This window comes from Capsicum annuum, chromosome 6 (genome assembly GCF_002878395.1).
Source record: "Capsicum annuum cultivar UCD-10X-F1 chromosome 6, UCD10Xv1.1, whole genome shotgun sequence".
Taxonomy (NCBI): domain Eukaryota; kingdom Viridiplantae; phylum Streptophyta; class Magnoliopsida; order Solanales; family Solanaceae; genus Capsicum; species Capsicum annuum.
Window position 1 is genome coordinate 16,675,401 of NC_061116.1, and position 16,300 is coordinate 16,691,700.

At 37.7% G+C, this 16,300-nt stretch overlaps 1 protein-coding gene and 1 non-coding gene across 3 annotated transcripts; one reads left to right on the forward strand and one right to left on the reverse strand.

Moving 5' to 3' along the window:
* The first annotated feature begins 3,526 nt into the window (after positions 1-3,526).
* Positions 3,527-6,901, forward strand: LOC124899936. Its single transcript, XR_007057494.1, has one exon. It is a non-coding gene; the product is annotated as a 28S ribosomal RNA (ribosomal RNA).
* A 6,003-nt stretch (positions 6,902-12,904) lies between these two features.
* On the reverse strand, positions 12,905-16,068 carry LOC107873513 (WEB family protein At2g38370). Of its 2 annotated transcripts, XM_016720381.2 has the most exons (3): positions 15,557-15,874; positions 14,975-15,028; positions 12,905-14,581 (listed from the first exon to the last, which is right to left on the reverse strand). In XM_016720381.2, exons 1-3 carry the CDS (start codon positions 15,722-15,724, stop codon positions 13,172-13,174), a joined length of 1,632 nt encoding a protein of 543 aa, XP_016575867.1. In that variant the 5' UTR covers positions 15,725-15,874; the 3' UTR covers positions 12,905-13,171. The 2 variants fall into 2 exon arrangements, with proteins under 2 accessions (XP_016575867.1, XP_016575868.1); XM_016720382.2 differs by lacking the exon at positions 14,975-15,028 and having other exon boundaries at positions 15,557-16,068.
* Positions 16,069-16,300: the final 232 nt, after the last annotated feature.

Below are 16,300 nucleotides of genomic sequence, written 5' to 3' on the forward strand. Positions count from 1 at the left end.
TGTTGAAAAGCTGAAAACTCAAAAATAGTAATCTGTCCACGTTTTTGTGTTTAGGCCAAAATTTGACTCCTAGTTTTCTTATGATTTTTGTGTGTTTTATATGTTCTAGTATTATATCTTTGTTTACTGACATTAGAAGAGGTGTCCAACGTTGAAAATCTCACAAAAAGAAGTTATTCTACGGGTTTGGTGTCTTGGCCGAAGTGGTGTTGTTGTTTGGCCGAATTTGTGTCTAGATTTAGGTGTTGTTTTGATTGTATTTTTTTTCTTATGTTGGTTTTATTTATCTCTAACACTAATTTAGTCTAACCCAAGTTCTTGAGCCAAAAAAATTGCAAGTTGTTGTGGGAAGTATGGATGATTTTGTTGTTATTGTTGTTGAAGTTCTTGTGTTGTGTTGAAGTAGTCTAGTAAAAGGTTGTTGTTTGATCCAAATTAAAAGGAAAGATATTGTGGGTTCTTGTTAGTCTTGAGACAAATTTCAAGACATTACTAAAGGGGAAAAAGAACAAAATACCTCCCAAAATTCTTCATACTAAAAGGGAGTAAATTCATTTTTTCTAGACAAGCCAAAAGAGGAAAGGGGGACAAGACCTGCAAAAGGTTGTCTTGCCATTTTGGTGCAAGTAGGTGAAAGACTTTATGAGTCTTGAAAGTGGATTCTAGACCGTTTTTCCCCATACCTTGGCCGAAATTCTCATCTTCCATACATGAAATTGAACAACTAGTTTCTTGAAATAATTTTTTTTTTAACTTCAACCACATTCCAACGTCTAATAGTTCAGTGCCACATCATCAAAGAGCTCAAGAACATTGGATATTTTAATTTCACTTTCTTGTTACCATTAGTTTCAATTTTGTTGATTCTCATGCTAATTAGCAACCTAGTAAATACCTACTGGTTGTAGATTAGTTTTTGAGTACGTTTTCTTTTGTGTTAAGCATTATATTGTGTGCTTTTCTCATTTTTAAGTCATAGTATTTTCTTTTGTCCAAGTTCGAACATCATTTATTGGGTTGTTTCAATCAAGAATCTACTCCGACCTCGATCCACAATTGGGACCAAGTAACCTTCTTGGAGTATAAGCGAGTTATCAACACTTGTGAGGCCAATAGAGTGAATACTTCAAAAGTGTGAGCTTGAGAGATTGCGGACTCTTTTGAGATGAATTGTGGAATGATTTTTTCTAACCTTTAATGTGTTTGTTGTTTTTGGGTTGTTTTTTTAGTAGTTCTTGATAGGTACAATGGCGGATAAAGGTGAAATGCCTAGTTGCTTTAAATCTGTCGCGGCAACGCTTGATGTCATGGATAGCTGATTGGGATCTTTTGAAGGGAAAATAGAGAGAATGGAAGGATTAATTGAAAGAATGAAAAGAATAATTGATAGAATGGAAGGACGAATAGAAAGGACGGAGAGCTCTATTTTCAAGAAGTTGGATAACTTGATAGAGCATCCAAGCTTTCCTAATCCAATTCCCGTGAGTGGACAAGCTCCACATGAGCTACTAGGTAATCAAACTAACTCTTCCACTCTAGTGAATAAGGCTAATAACCAACTAAGTGTGAATGATAGTTTGTCTTTAGGAGAGCCGAATGTGCCTTTATTTTGTGATGATAATGTATAACTTGAGATTGTGGATGCACTAGTTGATCCACCTAGTGTTGAAGCCACTATGTCAAGTGATGGTACATTGTCTTATGGAATTCATGAAGACCAATTTGTGTGTGAAAATAGTGATGTTGAACATGTTGGCCGATTGACTAAGGATGGCACTCTAGTTGTTTTTGTTGTAGATAATGCGAGTATAGAGGAAACATTTGATCATAATTGTAGTAGTATTGGGGAAGGGAAGTGTGTCCCCAACCCGTTCCCATGGACACTTCACCCATTTGACCCCAGTGATCATTTGAAATACGGTGATGATGTCTTTTGGAATGACTTGAATGTTCATGGAATGTATGGTTTTCCTATCTCGGATTACAAGACTATTTGTTGTTTCAACAAGAGTCTAAGTTTTCCAATTGATATGAAACTCTTGTTCCTTTTTTCTTGTCATACTTATATGGGTTGCCTAATTTATTCTTTTTTGGGAGGATATTCGGGTAAGAGGGATGTTTGGTTGTATGTGAAGTTTGGAAAGATGCTATGATTGATTACACTAATCCCAACCCTCATACCTCGAGGAACTTTTTGATTTTCCTTCCTATTATTTTGCAAGGTTTAGATTCGAGGACGAATCCTTTCGAAGGAGACGAGGATGATACGGGTCAAAGATGCATCTTAGCACTCAAGGACATGAAGACATGAGTGAAGACCCGAGCTTGTGGGGATGCCCATCTAAGAAACATGCTTTGAAGTGTTATGAACAAGACCCAACACTCCAAAACCGTCCAAGGAGTACACTACAAGGCCACCCCTTTGTTTTAGCTCATTAAGGGCCTTTTGGTTATTTTTGTAATAAGTGTTGCCCTAGTATATAAATAGAACATTTAGGTCATTTTGTCATTTAGAACTTTGATGATATATCTTGTAAAAATCATTAAGAGTGTTTGGCAAGGTGGAATCCTTGTGGAAAGGTAGAATCCTTGTGTTGTTAACTTGCTTAGAAACAGTGGTTGCTTGGGAGTTCTGATTCCCTTGAGGTCTCCATAAGAGTGTAGGTGTCTTGTATTCATGTTTTTTGTGTTATGATGTTTAATATACATCTTAGTGCCTATAACATGTAGTACATTATGTCTCACTATCTATCTTCTTAGTTATAGTCATTTTGTTTTCCATTTTGTGTTGCTTGTTCATCTCCTGATAGTGGACTATTTTGTACCATTTCGTGGGCTGTTTTAGCACTTCATAGGTCATTCTTGTATCAAGTTACGGTCTGTACATGTATAGTATGATTCTCTGGCAAAATTATGTCTACTCATGTTAGTTGGATTATTTTTTTAAGCATATATAATGGTGGTAGAGGTATTGAAGACACTTCAAAACGACTGTTTTTAGTTGGCATAGGTGCTCACTGGGCACGTAGGTGTGTAGTGTGGGTAGATGGTAGCATGCATGGCTAGTCCGTGTGAGCCGCTGGTGCCCACAAAATAACGTCGATCTCTCTTTATTGTACGCTCGTGTCGGCTATCGGTGGCGTCATCCATTATGGGGCTATTGACATTTGATATCAGACAAAGTGGTGCTTTTGTGAGTGCGGCGAGTTCTGGATGCGAATCTCGAAGAAAGCTCCTAGCACTGAATGTAAGTTACGCTAGAAGCCATTAGGCCTATGGCACGTCTTCTTGGAGGTCACGCATCACGTCATCCTCTCGTATTGTGCCTCAATCATGGGGTGCACTTTCATTGGGGGTGGATACTGTCCTCTCATGCACCTCGAGCTCGCGGCAGACCTAAATACGAATCCACGTCGATGAACTTCACGATAAGTGATGGTTGTAACTCAACTCTCTTTGTTGTCGCGGCTACAGCCTATCGTGCGTCTGAACTCCAGGACCCTATCGCGCTTAGGCACTCCGACAGTGAGCCCAGGTAAGGTGGGATTACATGTTGAGTTTAGGCATATCATGAAGTAGAAGAAAACAAACTTACAAGGATTCCCTTAGTAACGGCGAGCGAATCGGGAATAACCTAACCTTAGAATCGGGTGGCTCCATCATCCGAATTGTAGTATGGAGAAGCATCCTCAGTGGTGGACTGGGCCTAAGTCCCCTGGAAGGGCGTGCTAGAGAGGGTGAGATCCCCATTGTGCCCATGCCCTATCTCACCATGAGGCACTATCTACGAGTTGGGTTATTTGGAAATACAGCCCAAATCGGGCGGTGAATTTCATCCAAGATTAAATACTGGCGAGAAACCAATAACAAACAAGTACCGTGAGGGAAAAATGAAAAGGACTTTGAAAAAAGAGTTAAAAAATGTTTGAAATTATCGGGAGGAAAGCGGATGGGGGCCAGCGATATGCCCTGGTCAGATGTAGAACGATGACGAGCCAGTTTATCGATCGACTCGGAACGTGAACCAGCATTGATTGGGGGAGGCCAAATCCTGGGCTCTCGATACGCTCATGGAATACCGCCTCCTCGATTATGGTAGGCAGCGTGCGCCTTTGGCGTGCTTCGGTATTTGTACGCTCCGGTCGCTGGCCTATGGGCTCCCTATTCGACCCTTCTTGAAACACGAACCAAGGAGTCTGATATGTGTGTGAGTCAATGGGTGAGTAAACCCATAAGACATAAGGAAGCTGATTGGTGGGGTCCCTCTGAGGGGTGCACCGTCGCCAGACCTTGATTTTCTGAGAAGGGTTCGAGTGTGAGCAAACCTGTCGGGACCCAAAAAATAGTAAACTATTCCTGAGCGGGACGAAGCTAGAGGAAAATTTGATAGTGACTTGTCATGATACTAACGTGCAAATCATTTGTCTGACTTGGGTGTAGGGGCAAAATACCAATCGAATCATCTAGTAGCTGGCTCCATCCGAAGTTTCCCTCAGGATAGCTGGAGCTCGCATGTTAATTCTACCGGGTAAAGCCTATGATTAGAGGCCACAAGGGTTCAATGCCCTCAACCTATTCTCAAATTTTAAATAGGTAGGACGACACGACTGCTTTTTTGAATTGCGCAATGGAATCAAGAGCTCCAAATGGGCTATTTTTGGTAAGAAAAACTAACGATGAGGGATGAACTGAAAGCCAGGTTATGGTGCTAAATTGCGCGCTAACCCAGATCCCATAAAGGGTGTTGGTCGATTAAGACAGCAGGACGGTGGTCATGGAAGTCAAAATTCTCTAATAAGTGTGTAACAACTCACCTACCAAATCAACTAGCCCCAAAAATGAATGGCACTTAAGCGCGCGACCTACACCCGACCGTCGGGGCAAGTATCAGGCCCTGATTAGTAGGAGGGCGCGACGGTCACTATAACACCTTGGGCGTAACCCTGGGTGGAGTGTCCATCGGTGCAGATCTTGGTAGTAGTAGCAAATGTTCAAATGAAAACTTTGAAGACTGAAGAGGGGAAAGATTTCATGTGAACGACACTTGCACATGGGTTAGTCGATCCTAAGGGGTTGGGGAAAGCTCAACAGATATCGTGTTTCGCGCTTACTCTGAAAAAGAATTAGGTTGAAATTTCTAAACTAAGATATGGCGATCGACGACAACGTTAGGAAGTTTGGAGATATCGGTGGGAGCCTCAAGAAGAGTTATCTTTTATACATAAGAGCACCCTGGAATTTGCTCAGTCGGATGCTGAGCAAATTCCAGAGACTGGAAGAGCACCACATGTTACGTGGTGTGCAGTGCAGTCGTACACCATCCCTTACCTACATCATCCACGACTGGTTGTACTCATAATCGTATCAGGTCTCCAAGATGAACATCCTCTGTTCGATCAAATAATATAGGCAAGGGAAGTCGGGAAAATAGATCTGTAAATTTAGGAAAAGGATTGGCTCTGAAGGCTGGGAATGAGGGTCCCAGTCCCAAACCTGTTGGCTATCGATGGAATACTCGAGCTGCTCCCACTACGAGAGTGGATCGCCGCATGTCGTCTAGGGGACGGATTGAGAACGGTTCCTTCGGGGGCCTTCCTCACGCGTTGAACAACCAAGTCAGAACTGGTACGGACAAGGGGAACCTAACTGTTTAATTAAAACAAAGCATTTCGATGGTCCCAATGGATGTTCACACAATGTGAATTCTGTCTAGTGCTCTGAATGTCAAAGTGAAGAAATTCACCAAGGGCGGGTAAACATAAGGAGTAACCATGACTCTCTTAAGGTTGCCAAATGACTTGTGATCTACTTAGTGACGCACATGAATGGATTAACGAGATTCTCACTGTCCCTGTCTACTATCCAACAAAACCAGAACCAAGGGAACGGGCTTGGCAGAATCAGCGGGGAAAGGAGACCCTGATAAACTTGACTCTAGTCTGACTTTGTGAAATGACTTGAAAGGTGTAGTATAAGTGGGAGCCGAAAGGCAAAAGTGAAATACCACTACTTTTAACATTATTTTACTTATTCTGTGAATCGGAAGTGGGGCACTGCCCATCTTTTTGGACTCAAGGCTCGCTCTACGGGATGATTAGGGTGGAAGACATTGTCAGGCAGAGAGTTTGGCTGGGGCGGCACATCTATTAAAAGATAAAGTAGGTGTCCAAAGATGAGCTCAATGAGAACAAAAATCTCGTCTGGAACAGAAGGCTAAAAGCTCGTTTGATTCTAATTTCCAGTACAAATTTGAACCATAAAAGCGTCGCCTAACGATCCTTTAGACCTTTGAAATTCGACGTTAGAGGTGTCAAAAAAGTTACCACAGGGATAACTAGCTTGTGGAAGCCCAACATTCATAGTGACGTTGCTTTTTGATCCTTTTAGGTCGGCTCTTTCTATCATCGTGAAGTAGACTTCACCAAGTACTGGATCATTCACTGACTAATAGATAACCTGATCTAGGTTTAGACCATCGTAAGACAAGTTAGTTTTACCCTACTGATGACAGTGTCGCAAAAGTAATTCAACCTAGTACGAGAAGAACCATTGATTCACACAATTATTCATCGCGTTTGGTTGAAAAGCTAGTGGCGCGAAACTACTATGTGCTGGATTATGAAGGAATGCCTCTAAGTCAGAATCCGGTCTAGAAGTGATACATGCGCCCACCGTCCGCTTGCCGACCCGCAGTAAGGGCCTTGTCCCCCAAAGGCATATTTTATTGGCTAAGCCATCATGGTAAAAGGGTCACGGTGGTCGCATTGAAGTATATATTTTCATCGAGTGGTGGGTAGAATCCTTTGCAGATTACTTAAATGCGCGATGGGGTATTGTAAGTGGTAGAGTGGCCTTACTGCCATGATCCACTGAGATTCAGCCTTTAGTCACTCCAGTTTATTTCTCTCCCTCTAATCCAATCTTTTCTCTGTCCATCTCCAAAGGAGGTTTATGCATCTATTCTTTAAAAATCCCACTAAGTGTTGTGAGTTCACCTCACCCTCGAGCATGCCAAGGCATAGCCTCACCCGAGTTTGCCACTTATTTTCAAGTATCATGTGCATTTCATTCTGAATAGTTAAGCATGATATCAAGTGGCCTTTCGTGCAAAACTACGGAGTCATAATTAGAGGTTTTTTGCTATGCGCAGTGCAGCTTAAGAGCCCAGCAATACGTCTAGGACAACATTGGTGCATGGAGGTATGTCATAATGAGAGGTTTTCATGACTGTCCAGTGCCACCCTAGAGATATATCCAATGACCCAGGCTTCGTTGTCCAATTAAATCGGTAGCATAGAATACCGGCGTAGGCAATGCCATAACCGATGTCAAATACCAAAGGACCTATAGTGGCCTACCATGGTGGTGTCTTTGTCGAGTTGGTTGTCCGTGAATCGGCACCTTCACCCACAAGGCACCATGCGCCAATATCTCAAACCACCATGGGCAGCAATGGCTATAAGGTACCATGGCACCGTGCACCAAGGCACCACAGACACCGTGCACCAAGGTACCATGACACTATGGCACCATGGCACCATGCACTATAGGGCCATGGCATCATGGCACCGTGCACCATGGCACCAAGGCACCTTAGCACCAAAGCACCCATGCATCCTAAACTAGGAACTATATGCTTGGCACCCGCGCGCCCATGCACTTACCGCGAGCGCACCCAGGCACCATGACACCATGGGCACGATGAAGACACCATGACACCATGCAAAAATTAAAAGAGCGTAAAGCTAGGTTCGAAGGTATTTGCATGTTCATATCTGGGCAATATTAGGCTGAGATACATATTTAGACATACATGATACGTTTTTCAATTTCTTGTATCTCTGGTTCTTTGTTTATGCTTTTATATGTATCTCATATTTTTTAAGTTTTATTGAAATAATCATACAAAAAAATACATGTTTATAAGCTTAAAGATACATGTTGTATTATCTTGTATCATTGGTTCTCTATTTATGCATTTATATGTATCTCGTGTTTTCTAAGTTTTATTGAAATAAGAATACCAAAAGATACATCTTTGTAAGTTTAAAGGTACATATTGTATTATCTTGTATCTCTAGTTATTTGATTATGCGTTTATATGTACCTCGTGTTTTTTAAGTTTTATTGAAATAAGCATACCAAAAGATACATGTTTGTAAGCTTAAAGATACATATTGTATTATCTTGTATATCTGGTTCTCTGTTTATGCATTTATATGTATCTCTTATTTTTTATGTTTTAGTGAAATAATCATACAAAAAATACATGTTAGTAAGCTTATAGATACCTATTGTATTATCTTGTATCTCTGGTTCTCTGTTTATGCATTTACATGTATCTCTTAGAACTGGAAATTGACTAAAGCAGGAAAAAATTGAGCAAAAAGAGTGATTTCAGTTGTGGCAAGCTATGTCATTGAGCATTCCTTCAATTTCTATGCGAAAAGATCTGACAAAAAAAGAGTGATTTTAGGTGATGTCTATGATTTTGGATAGATAGTCTAAAGTAGTACCTTGTGGATGTGTTATTTTTTTTAGTATTTAGCAAGTTTGTTATCCCATGTTGTGGTGTGCTTTTGTGTTTTTTATTTGTTATACTGCTATATGTCATGAGCCTAAACCCCACTTTGTAAGAATACACTGGGTATGTTGTTGTTATTGTTGTTTTGCTAAATATGGATATTTTCTTTGGTTGATCATCTCACAGCGTAGCTGAATATTCCATGTTGAAGTTCTGCTTTCTTTGTAGGTCTTTTGTGATTAGTGATGTATTTGTATCTTTTATATATTGATCATCTCATATTTCTTATTAATATATATATATATATATATATAAATATATATTGTTGGAGTTTTGGTATCTTGATCATGTCCATATTAAAGAAGTGTTCTTTTTTGCACCTTTCTTATGATCAATTTACCAACTTTAGTTTTGGAGCGTGGTTGATATCAACGTCCAGATCCCATATGCTTTTGATTCATTTACTAAGGTTAAGGAATCAGGTGCACCTAGATCCAAGGAGTATGTTCATATCCATATTCAAAAAGGCAATGAAAAGAAAAGCTTGAAGACTGTTCAAGGACTGAGAAAAGAATTCAGTTACGAAAAAATCATGAAAGATCTGAAGAAAGAGTTTTGTTGCAACGGGACTGTTGTGCAGGATAAGTAGCTTGTCAAAATGATACAACTTTAAGGTGATCAAAGGAAGAATATTTCTCATTTCCTTGTGACTGCTAGTGTTGTCAAGAAGGAGCAGATTAAGATTCATGATTTTTAAGTTGTTTGGGCTATTTGGGGTTTGGGATTATTGAACATAGTAATATATAAGTTGTTTACCTTTGTTGTTCCAAGGGGTTGGTCTTTGGTTAATGCTATGAGATCTTGTCATGGGTTTCTTTCTGAATTTTGGTTGTACTCTTATTTCAAATCATAATAAATTTGATTTTCTTAAACTAATTTTTGTTGTGCCTATCTTTATCCTGATTCCTGACCTTGCATAGTTTTTATTATAAACATGATGAACATAAATGAATAGAGATTAGTGGATCTTAAAAAAATATCCATCCTTTATGAACCCTACTTGTGGAATTATACTCTTTACTTATGTTCATAGCTCACTCATGGAACTACACGAGGTATGTTGATGTTGCCGTTGAGAAATACTCCAATCACAGAGAATTGGTTTAGGTTGTGGTATGTTTTTTCTTTTTTTGGATGAATCCAAATGCTCAAGCAGTAGTTGAAAAAAAATGTTACTTATGTTTTTATTTGTGTTCTATTGTGCGAAGAAACTAAAGAACTTGTGAAGCACAGACCTCAATCACTTTGCTTGAATTGATCGAACTTAGAAGAATATCTCGTGTCAATTATCACTATAATTGTGGATATTTATGGAATAATATTTTGAGATTTCACTGAATCCGGACTAGCGAAAAGTAACCAACACGTTTAAATTCATGACACATATTGTTCGCTTTATGACTCATGTTTTTTTTAAAGCTTGTAAATTTAAAATTGTGCAAGATTTCACCTTGTCAATTGCCTATAACAGGGCCACATAATAACTTTAGAAGATTTACTATGTATTAAAACAGAATCATTTCCAAACTTATCCAACAATTAATAAATGAACAAGCTAAAACTCCATTCCTGACAAAGTTGTTGATTTTATCTTTGTTGGCAAGCACCAAAGAGCTCAAAAACAGAAATATTGCAGATAGTTTATCCTGAGATTGCTAGTTCATTAGGAAATTGAAGATTATTAATGATCTTCACTAAAATAAACACAAAACTCATTCAACATAAAATGTGATTAAATCTTCGATAACTGAAATACTTCATTCAATTCATTCACTTAGGAGTGGCCTAAATCAACACCTTACAAGTCCCAAATTGATGTAGTTTACACAAGGGAGAAAAAATCGCGCCACAAGACAAAATGGATACACTCAGCAAGACTGTCTTGAGCAGAGAAGATTACAAATTTACATTTTTTCTACTGGAGAATGATAAAACATCTCAATTAGCAATAGTTTCTTATGCATATATACATGCCTGATGGTTCTTATGGAAGCAACACAAGAGCTCATAGTTCATATTTTCAAGAATAGCTCTTCTGGAACTTGCCCGTGAGAAGGAGACTCATGCAACTAGAAGAGCTTGCCTGGATGTTTAGATCCACTCCCTATTATTGTGCAGAATTCGTCATAGTTGATTCTTCTATCTTAAAAATTTGACAGAATTATCATATGTGGTAAGGTAGTATAGTCCAATTATTTAGCAAAAAACAATGACACTCATACTGCCTGTGTTCACTTCAGATATGATTTCCCTCATACAGGATGGATCACCTATTATGTGCTCTTGCATAGCTGTCTCGAGCTTATCTCTTGTAATGAACCTACAAAATAATTGAATTAAAAAATAATAATAATGCGAGAAACATATAATATACCCCTCGTACACAATATGTATTTTAAACTTACTAACATGTATCTTTGGTATGCTTATTTCACTAAAACTTAAAAAACAAGAGATACAAGATATTAAAAAAAGTATCATGTAAGTTTAAATATGTCTCGCAACCTAAAATTGGCCAGATCTGAAATAACAAGCGATATATAAATCCACAATAACACAAAACCAGATATACAAAATGCTTAAACTATATCTGTTGTTTTACAAAATATGTATATTTGCTATAAATTATTGAATCAAAATAAAAAATAATGTGAGATACATACAAAACACCCCCGTACATAATATGTATCTTTAAGCTTTCTAACATGTATCTTTGTTATGCTTATTTTACTAAAACTTGAAATATAATAGATACATATAAAAACATAAACAAAGAACAAGAGATACAAGAAATTTAAAAAATTATCTTTAGTGTCTAAATATGTATCTCGGCCTAATATTGCCCAAATTTGAACATATAAATACCTCTGGAAGCCCATCTCTGGAAGTAACTTCAACAACTCTTCTTCATAGAAATTGGAGGAATGCTAGTGGCATACCTCGCCATAACTGAAATCACTCTTTTTGCTCACCTTTTTCCTACTTTTGTCAATTTTCAGTTCTACAACAATGGCCGAAATCAATTTATCATACGTTATATGTTCACTAACAACGATTCCATCACTCTTATAACTCTCGTACTTTATATCGTTAATCCAAACGCTGGAATGACGTAATAACACTGAAATATACATTGCAAGTTCTTCAAACAAAATCAAGAAAAAACATTTAAAAAGTCATATGAATCATTTTTATCTGGAAACTGATTATGGAATATAATTTATTTAAAAAGGTGGAATAACAAACAAATTATCTTTTTTTTCCTGATATTTTATTGATTTTTTTTATCATTATTAGATAGGTTAATTGCTAAGTTAATGCAACTTGACCGTTACAACACTTAGATTATGCAAATTAGTTAAATGTTTAAACGTATTTGTGTGATGTTTCTCACATTAGTTATATGTATCTGCAAAGACTAAAAAGGGGAATTTTCTAAAATTTAATTAAAAAAATGAGATTTTAGGTAAATAGGGATAAACATGTTGCAATATAGGTAAATTTTACAAATAAAAAACCAATATTAAATAGATTGTATAGACTCAAATCTCATATTCCACCATGTCGCATAATATGTTTTCAATTGCAGTAATTTTGTTCCTATTTTGTGTTAGATATTTAATTTTGCCCTGAAGACAAATACTACTAATTCTTTTTATCAATATAAATTTATATTTTTATATCATAATATCCAACAAGTTATGTTACACATCCTTAGAGAACTTATGCCCCACCGGTCATAACTTCAATTTTACGGCAAAAATTAAAAAAACAACACATTAGAATGACAAAAATCAAAAGTTAACTCATTTGAAGGACCATTGTGCAACTAAATGACATCACATTGGAAGTTGGGCCACGTTTTGTCGGTAAATCCAAATTTTGGCTGCACTTCCAGTGACAATTTGAGCCCAGTAGATGGACTAGATGTTTAGCCGAAGTTGCTGACATCCTCCGAGATACTGTTAGTCCCAGTCTATAAGGTAACATTACAATTTTAGTCTTGTTTTTTTCGGACGCAGTCATTAGTCATTACTAATCATCTCACTGCTAAATTATTTAGCTGAGATAGATTGGTACAAACAAAAAGTGATGGCGCATATCTGGATCATGTTCATCTTTACAGAGATAACATTTCAATCAAGCTTTGTCAAATGAATTTTACGCCTGGTACCGTATGTCCATATAACATGGATGTGTGTTTTGGTCGAAATCTCTTGTATATAGTAAACGAAATTTGGATAATTAACTTGGTTATTTTCAGTTTCATAGTGACACTAATTACTCGAAGCAGCAATAACAAGTGCATACTCTCCTACGAAAGGTTGAGTGAAGCTTCATTTTGGGTCTCACAATTTTGCCATAAAAATACACGACCGTTGGCTTAAAGAGGACCTCAACCCCAATCATGAAGAGAAAAACGGCAACACCCAATAATCACAAATCACAAACACAATAGATATGACAGCAATACACACAGCAAAAAAAAAAAAAAAAAAAAAGAAAGGAAACACGTGCAAGCTCAGTATACAAATATCAAACTGATGTGGGAGGAAAGGCAGAAGACATTATTTCTTGAATGAAAAATCATCTCATGTTCAAAGGCTGTGTCTTTTTCTTGTTCTGTTTGGGAAGTGGTACTTGGATGAAACCAAACCTCTTCTTCTGAGTAATGAACTGCTTGTGTACATCCCCATCTTTCATAGCTTTTGTAGGATTCAATATGATCCCACTCTGTTCCCTCAGCATTTGGCTAAAAGACACATGTTTTCGTTCAGTGTGGCTTTCCATATGCTTACCCATGACAATATGATCATCTCTCAAAATCAACTTCCTGCTCAGTATGTCTCCGATTGATATTGATGATCGAAACACGGGGACTGGTTTTTCATTGACATTGTCAGATTCATGGTCATCAACCAGCGGGAGGTTTCCATGACTAATGAGAGTTGACTGAGGATTTCTGAACTTAGATTTGGACGAGTTATGCCCCGAGTAATGCAACTGAGTGTGGTCTGATGTCTCCCTGTAGAAACCATCATGTTCAGTAAGACTTCTTTGAGTACCATCTTCGTTGTCCAAAGCCTCTTCTAGAGTACTCCTGTTGTGTCTAATTTCTTGGTTAGTTTCCCCCATCTTCTTTGTAATAGCTACCTCAGATTGGTTTACTTCGTTGGTTCTGCAGATAGTGTTTTTGTCTACAAATTTTGTTTTGCATAGCTCTTCAGCCTGCTGTGCTTTCCAGGCAAGAGCATAATATTCTTCATATGGAATTGTTATCCCCTCAGTTGTGTGCTGAACAACAGCTGAAGTATTCTTTCCATTAAGTAAAGTCTTTCTTTCTGCAAAAGCAATTGCTTCCACAGCTTTAGCTGCTTCTTCCATCTTTTTGGCTGCATGTAACCTCATTTCAGCCAATCTAATACTTGCCTTTGTTCGTTCAATCTCTGACATTGCCTTCATCACCTCATATCTTGAAGCTTCTGTCATTTTCTTGAATTGCTCTGCTTCAGAGCTCAACTGCTGGAGCTCTTTGTTCATAGTATTGTTTTCCTCAATGGAGAGCTCTGCCGCTGAATTAAGGGATTTCGTCTGACTGCTTCTGTCAAGAATTACCTTTTCTTTCTTCATTTTCTTATTCAGCGTCTCAACCGAAGATCTAATCACAGTAAGGTCTATTGACATTTTGTTAAGGTCTAATTTTGCTCGGTTCAATTCCATTAGTACATGTCCAGGGGACTGAAGAGGACATGGACTTAACTTTTCTGCTGACAGATCATTAAAATTTGGAATTTGGCTCTCCGGATTTAAACCCGGACTGGACAGACACTCGGACACTTCTTGCATCAAATTTACTTTCAATCCTTCTACAAATCTTTTAGCTTCTTCCACTTCTCTCAAGACATTGAGGGCCTCCTGTTCCTTCACAATCAAGTCTTTCTCAAATTTTATGGCTTGCTCCTCCATTTTGCCCACATCTACAACTTCAGAATCATGCTGCCAACATTAAAATATCATAATTCGATGTGTTAATAAACACATTAAAAAGAAGAAAGCTTTACGAAATGTATGTAAAATGATAAAGCACCCATATTTATCATCAACAACATGGCAGAAAAATGAGCTAGCCAACCATCTGGCGGACTAGCCCGAATACTATACCACCATCTCAAATGCTGCTAAAGTGTGCAATGGCTAATACATATCAGTATGCATCACTGTCTATGCAAATTTTGCGGCCAAGAAGATTAATAGATTTAGATTTCATTTTCATGTTAATCATCTAGAATAGAACAGCTGGAAAAAAAAGGATGTGATGTACCCAAAATAGTACTAGTATTAGTAACTTAAGCAGTAGACTAGTAGCTGTTTAACATCGTCTTGCCCTACCCCGTTTAGCCCTTGCCATGTCCTGCCCTGTCCCGCTCTGCCTAATGGCCATCCCTGAAAGCAAAAATATCAGAAAAATACTTCTATGCGAGCAGGCGTTTGGAACACACTGACCTTGGCCAGTGTGAACATTAATTAGGAAACATTAATCCAAGACCTAACTCACGGAAAATCAAGAATTACGGGAAAGAGATGTTGAACTAAGCTGTTCACTTTGAGCCTAATGTTTTCCCCAAAAGAACCGATCACACCATTAAGAGCATTCCTAATAATACTAAACATTCTTTTTATAATTATCTCCAACGAAACAAACGAAAGAACTAAAAAAAACTAAAAATCTACCAAATAAACTGCTACAGATTAGGGTGATTGTTACAGCAGCCAAAGGTTTATGGTATCACATGGTCATCGTAAACCTTATAGGTGACAATCTTCAAGTTTGACTTCCTTGCAGAAATTCATTTCTTTATAGAAATCAATCGTAAGTCATAACAAACAAATATTATAATCCAGCGCAGCTGTAAAACTTGTATATATATTCTCAGAGATAAGTACAAGAAGGAAGGCAGGATTTGGGCTTACGTCAGGAGGGGGTAAATGGAGCAAGTGATGGGGAATCCAAGGGCCACTGCCCCCAAAATGGTCTACAGCCTCCTTCACTGACTCGAAAGGGGGAGATGTATCAATTTCCACTCTTGGGTTGATAACTTTCTTCGTCTCAGCCACCACCGATTCTCCATTTCCAGCCATAGCACCTGTAGTAAATAGCACTTACACTGGAGTGAATGAGGACTTAACTAGCAGGCACGAAGGCATTTAAGAGGAACGGTTCAACATAGTATGAGAGTAGCAAGGTGCAGTCTTGCCCTGCATCATGTATAGTTAGATATATATAATGAGAGAAATTCTTACTAACTAAAAAATGTACAGATTCAATTTGTTTATTTACTTTTGATTTAACATATAGTTTAAGAAAGTAAAAACGTTTTTGAATCTAGTGGTATTAAATTAAAATTATGTAAAATTTATAAAAATATTTTTTAATCGTATAACATTAAACGTCATTTAGAATGTTAGAATTTAAAAATTATCAAGAAAAAAATAGACATTATTTTAAGAACTAGTGAAAAAGAAATGCAAGATAAATAAACTGAAATGGATGGAGCATCATTCTTCTTCTGTAGCTAACTAATAAATACTCCCTCTGTTTAAAAAAAAAGAATGAACTATTTTGACTTACACAAAATTTAAGAAAATAAAGAAGATTTTTGAATTTTGTGGCCTTAAATTGAAGTTGTGGTAAATGTACCAAAATATCCTTTAATC

Excerpts from the sequence above, each read along its gene's own strand:
- LOC107873513 (XM_016720381.2), bottom strand. The coding sequence starts at position 15,724 with ATGGCTGGAAATGGAGAATCGGTGGTGGCTGAGACGAAGAAAGTTATC. Across the intron at positions 15,029-15,556 it reads TCCATTTACCCCCTCCTGAC|GGATGGCCATTAGGCAGAGC; the intron begins GTAAGCCCAAAT and ends TTTTGCTTTCAG. Across the intron at positions 14,582-14,974 it reads CATGGCAAGGGCTAAACGGG|CATGATTCTGAAGTTGTAGA; the intron begins GTAGGGCAAGAC and ends TAATGTTGGCAG.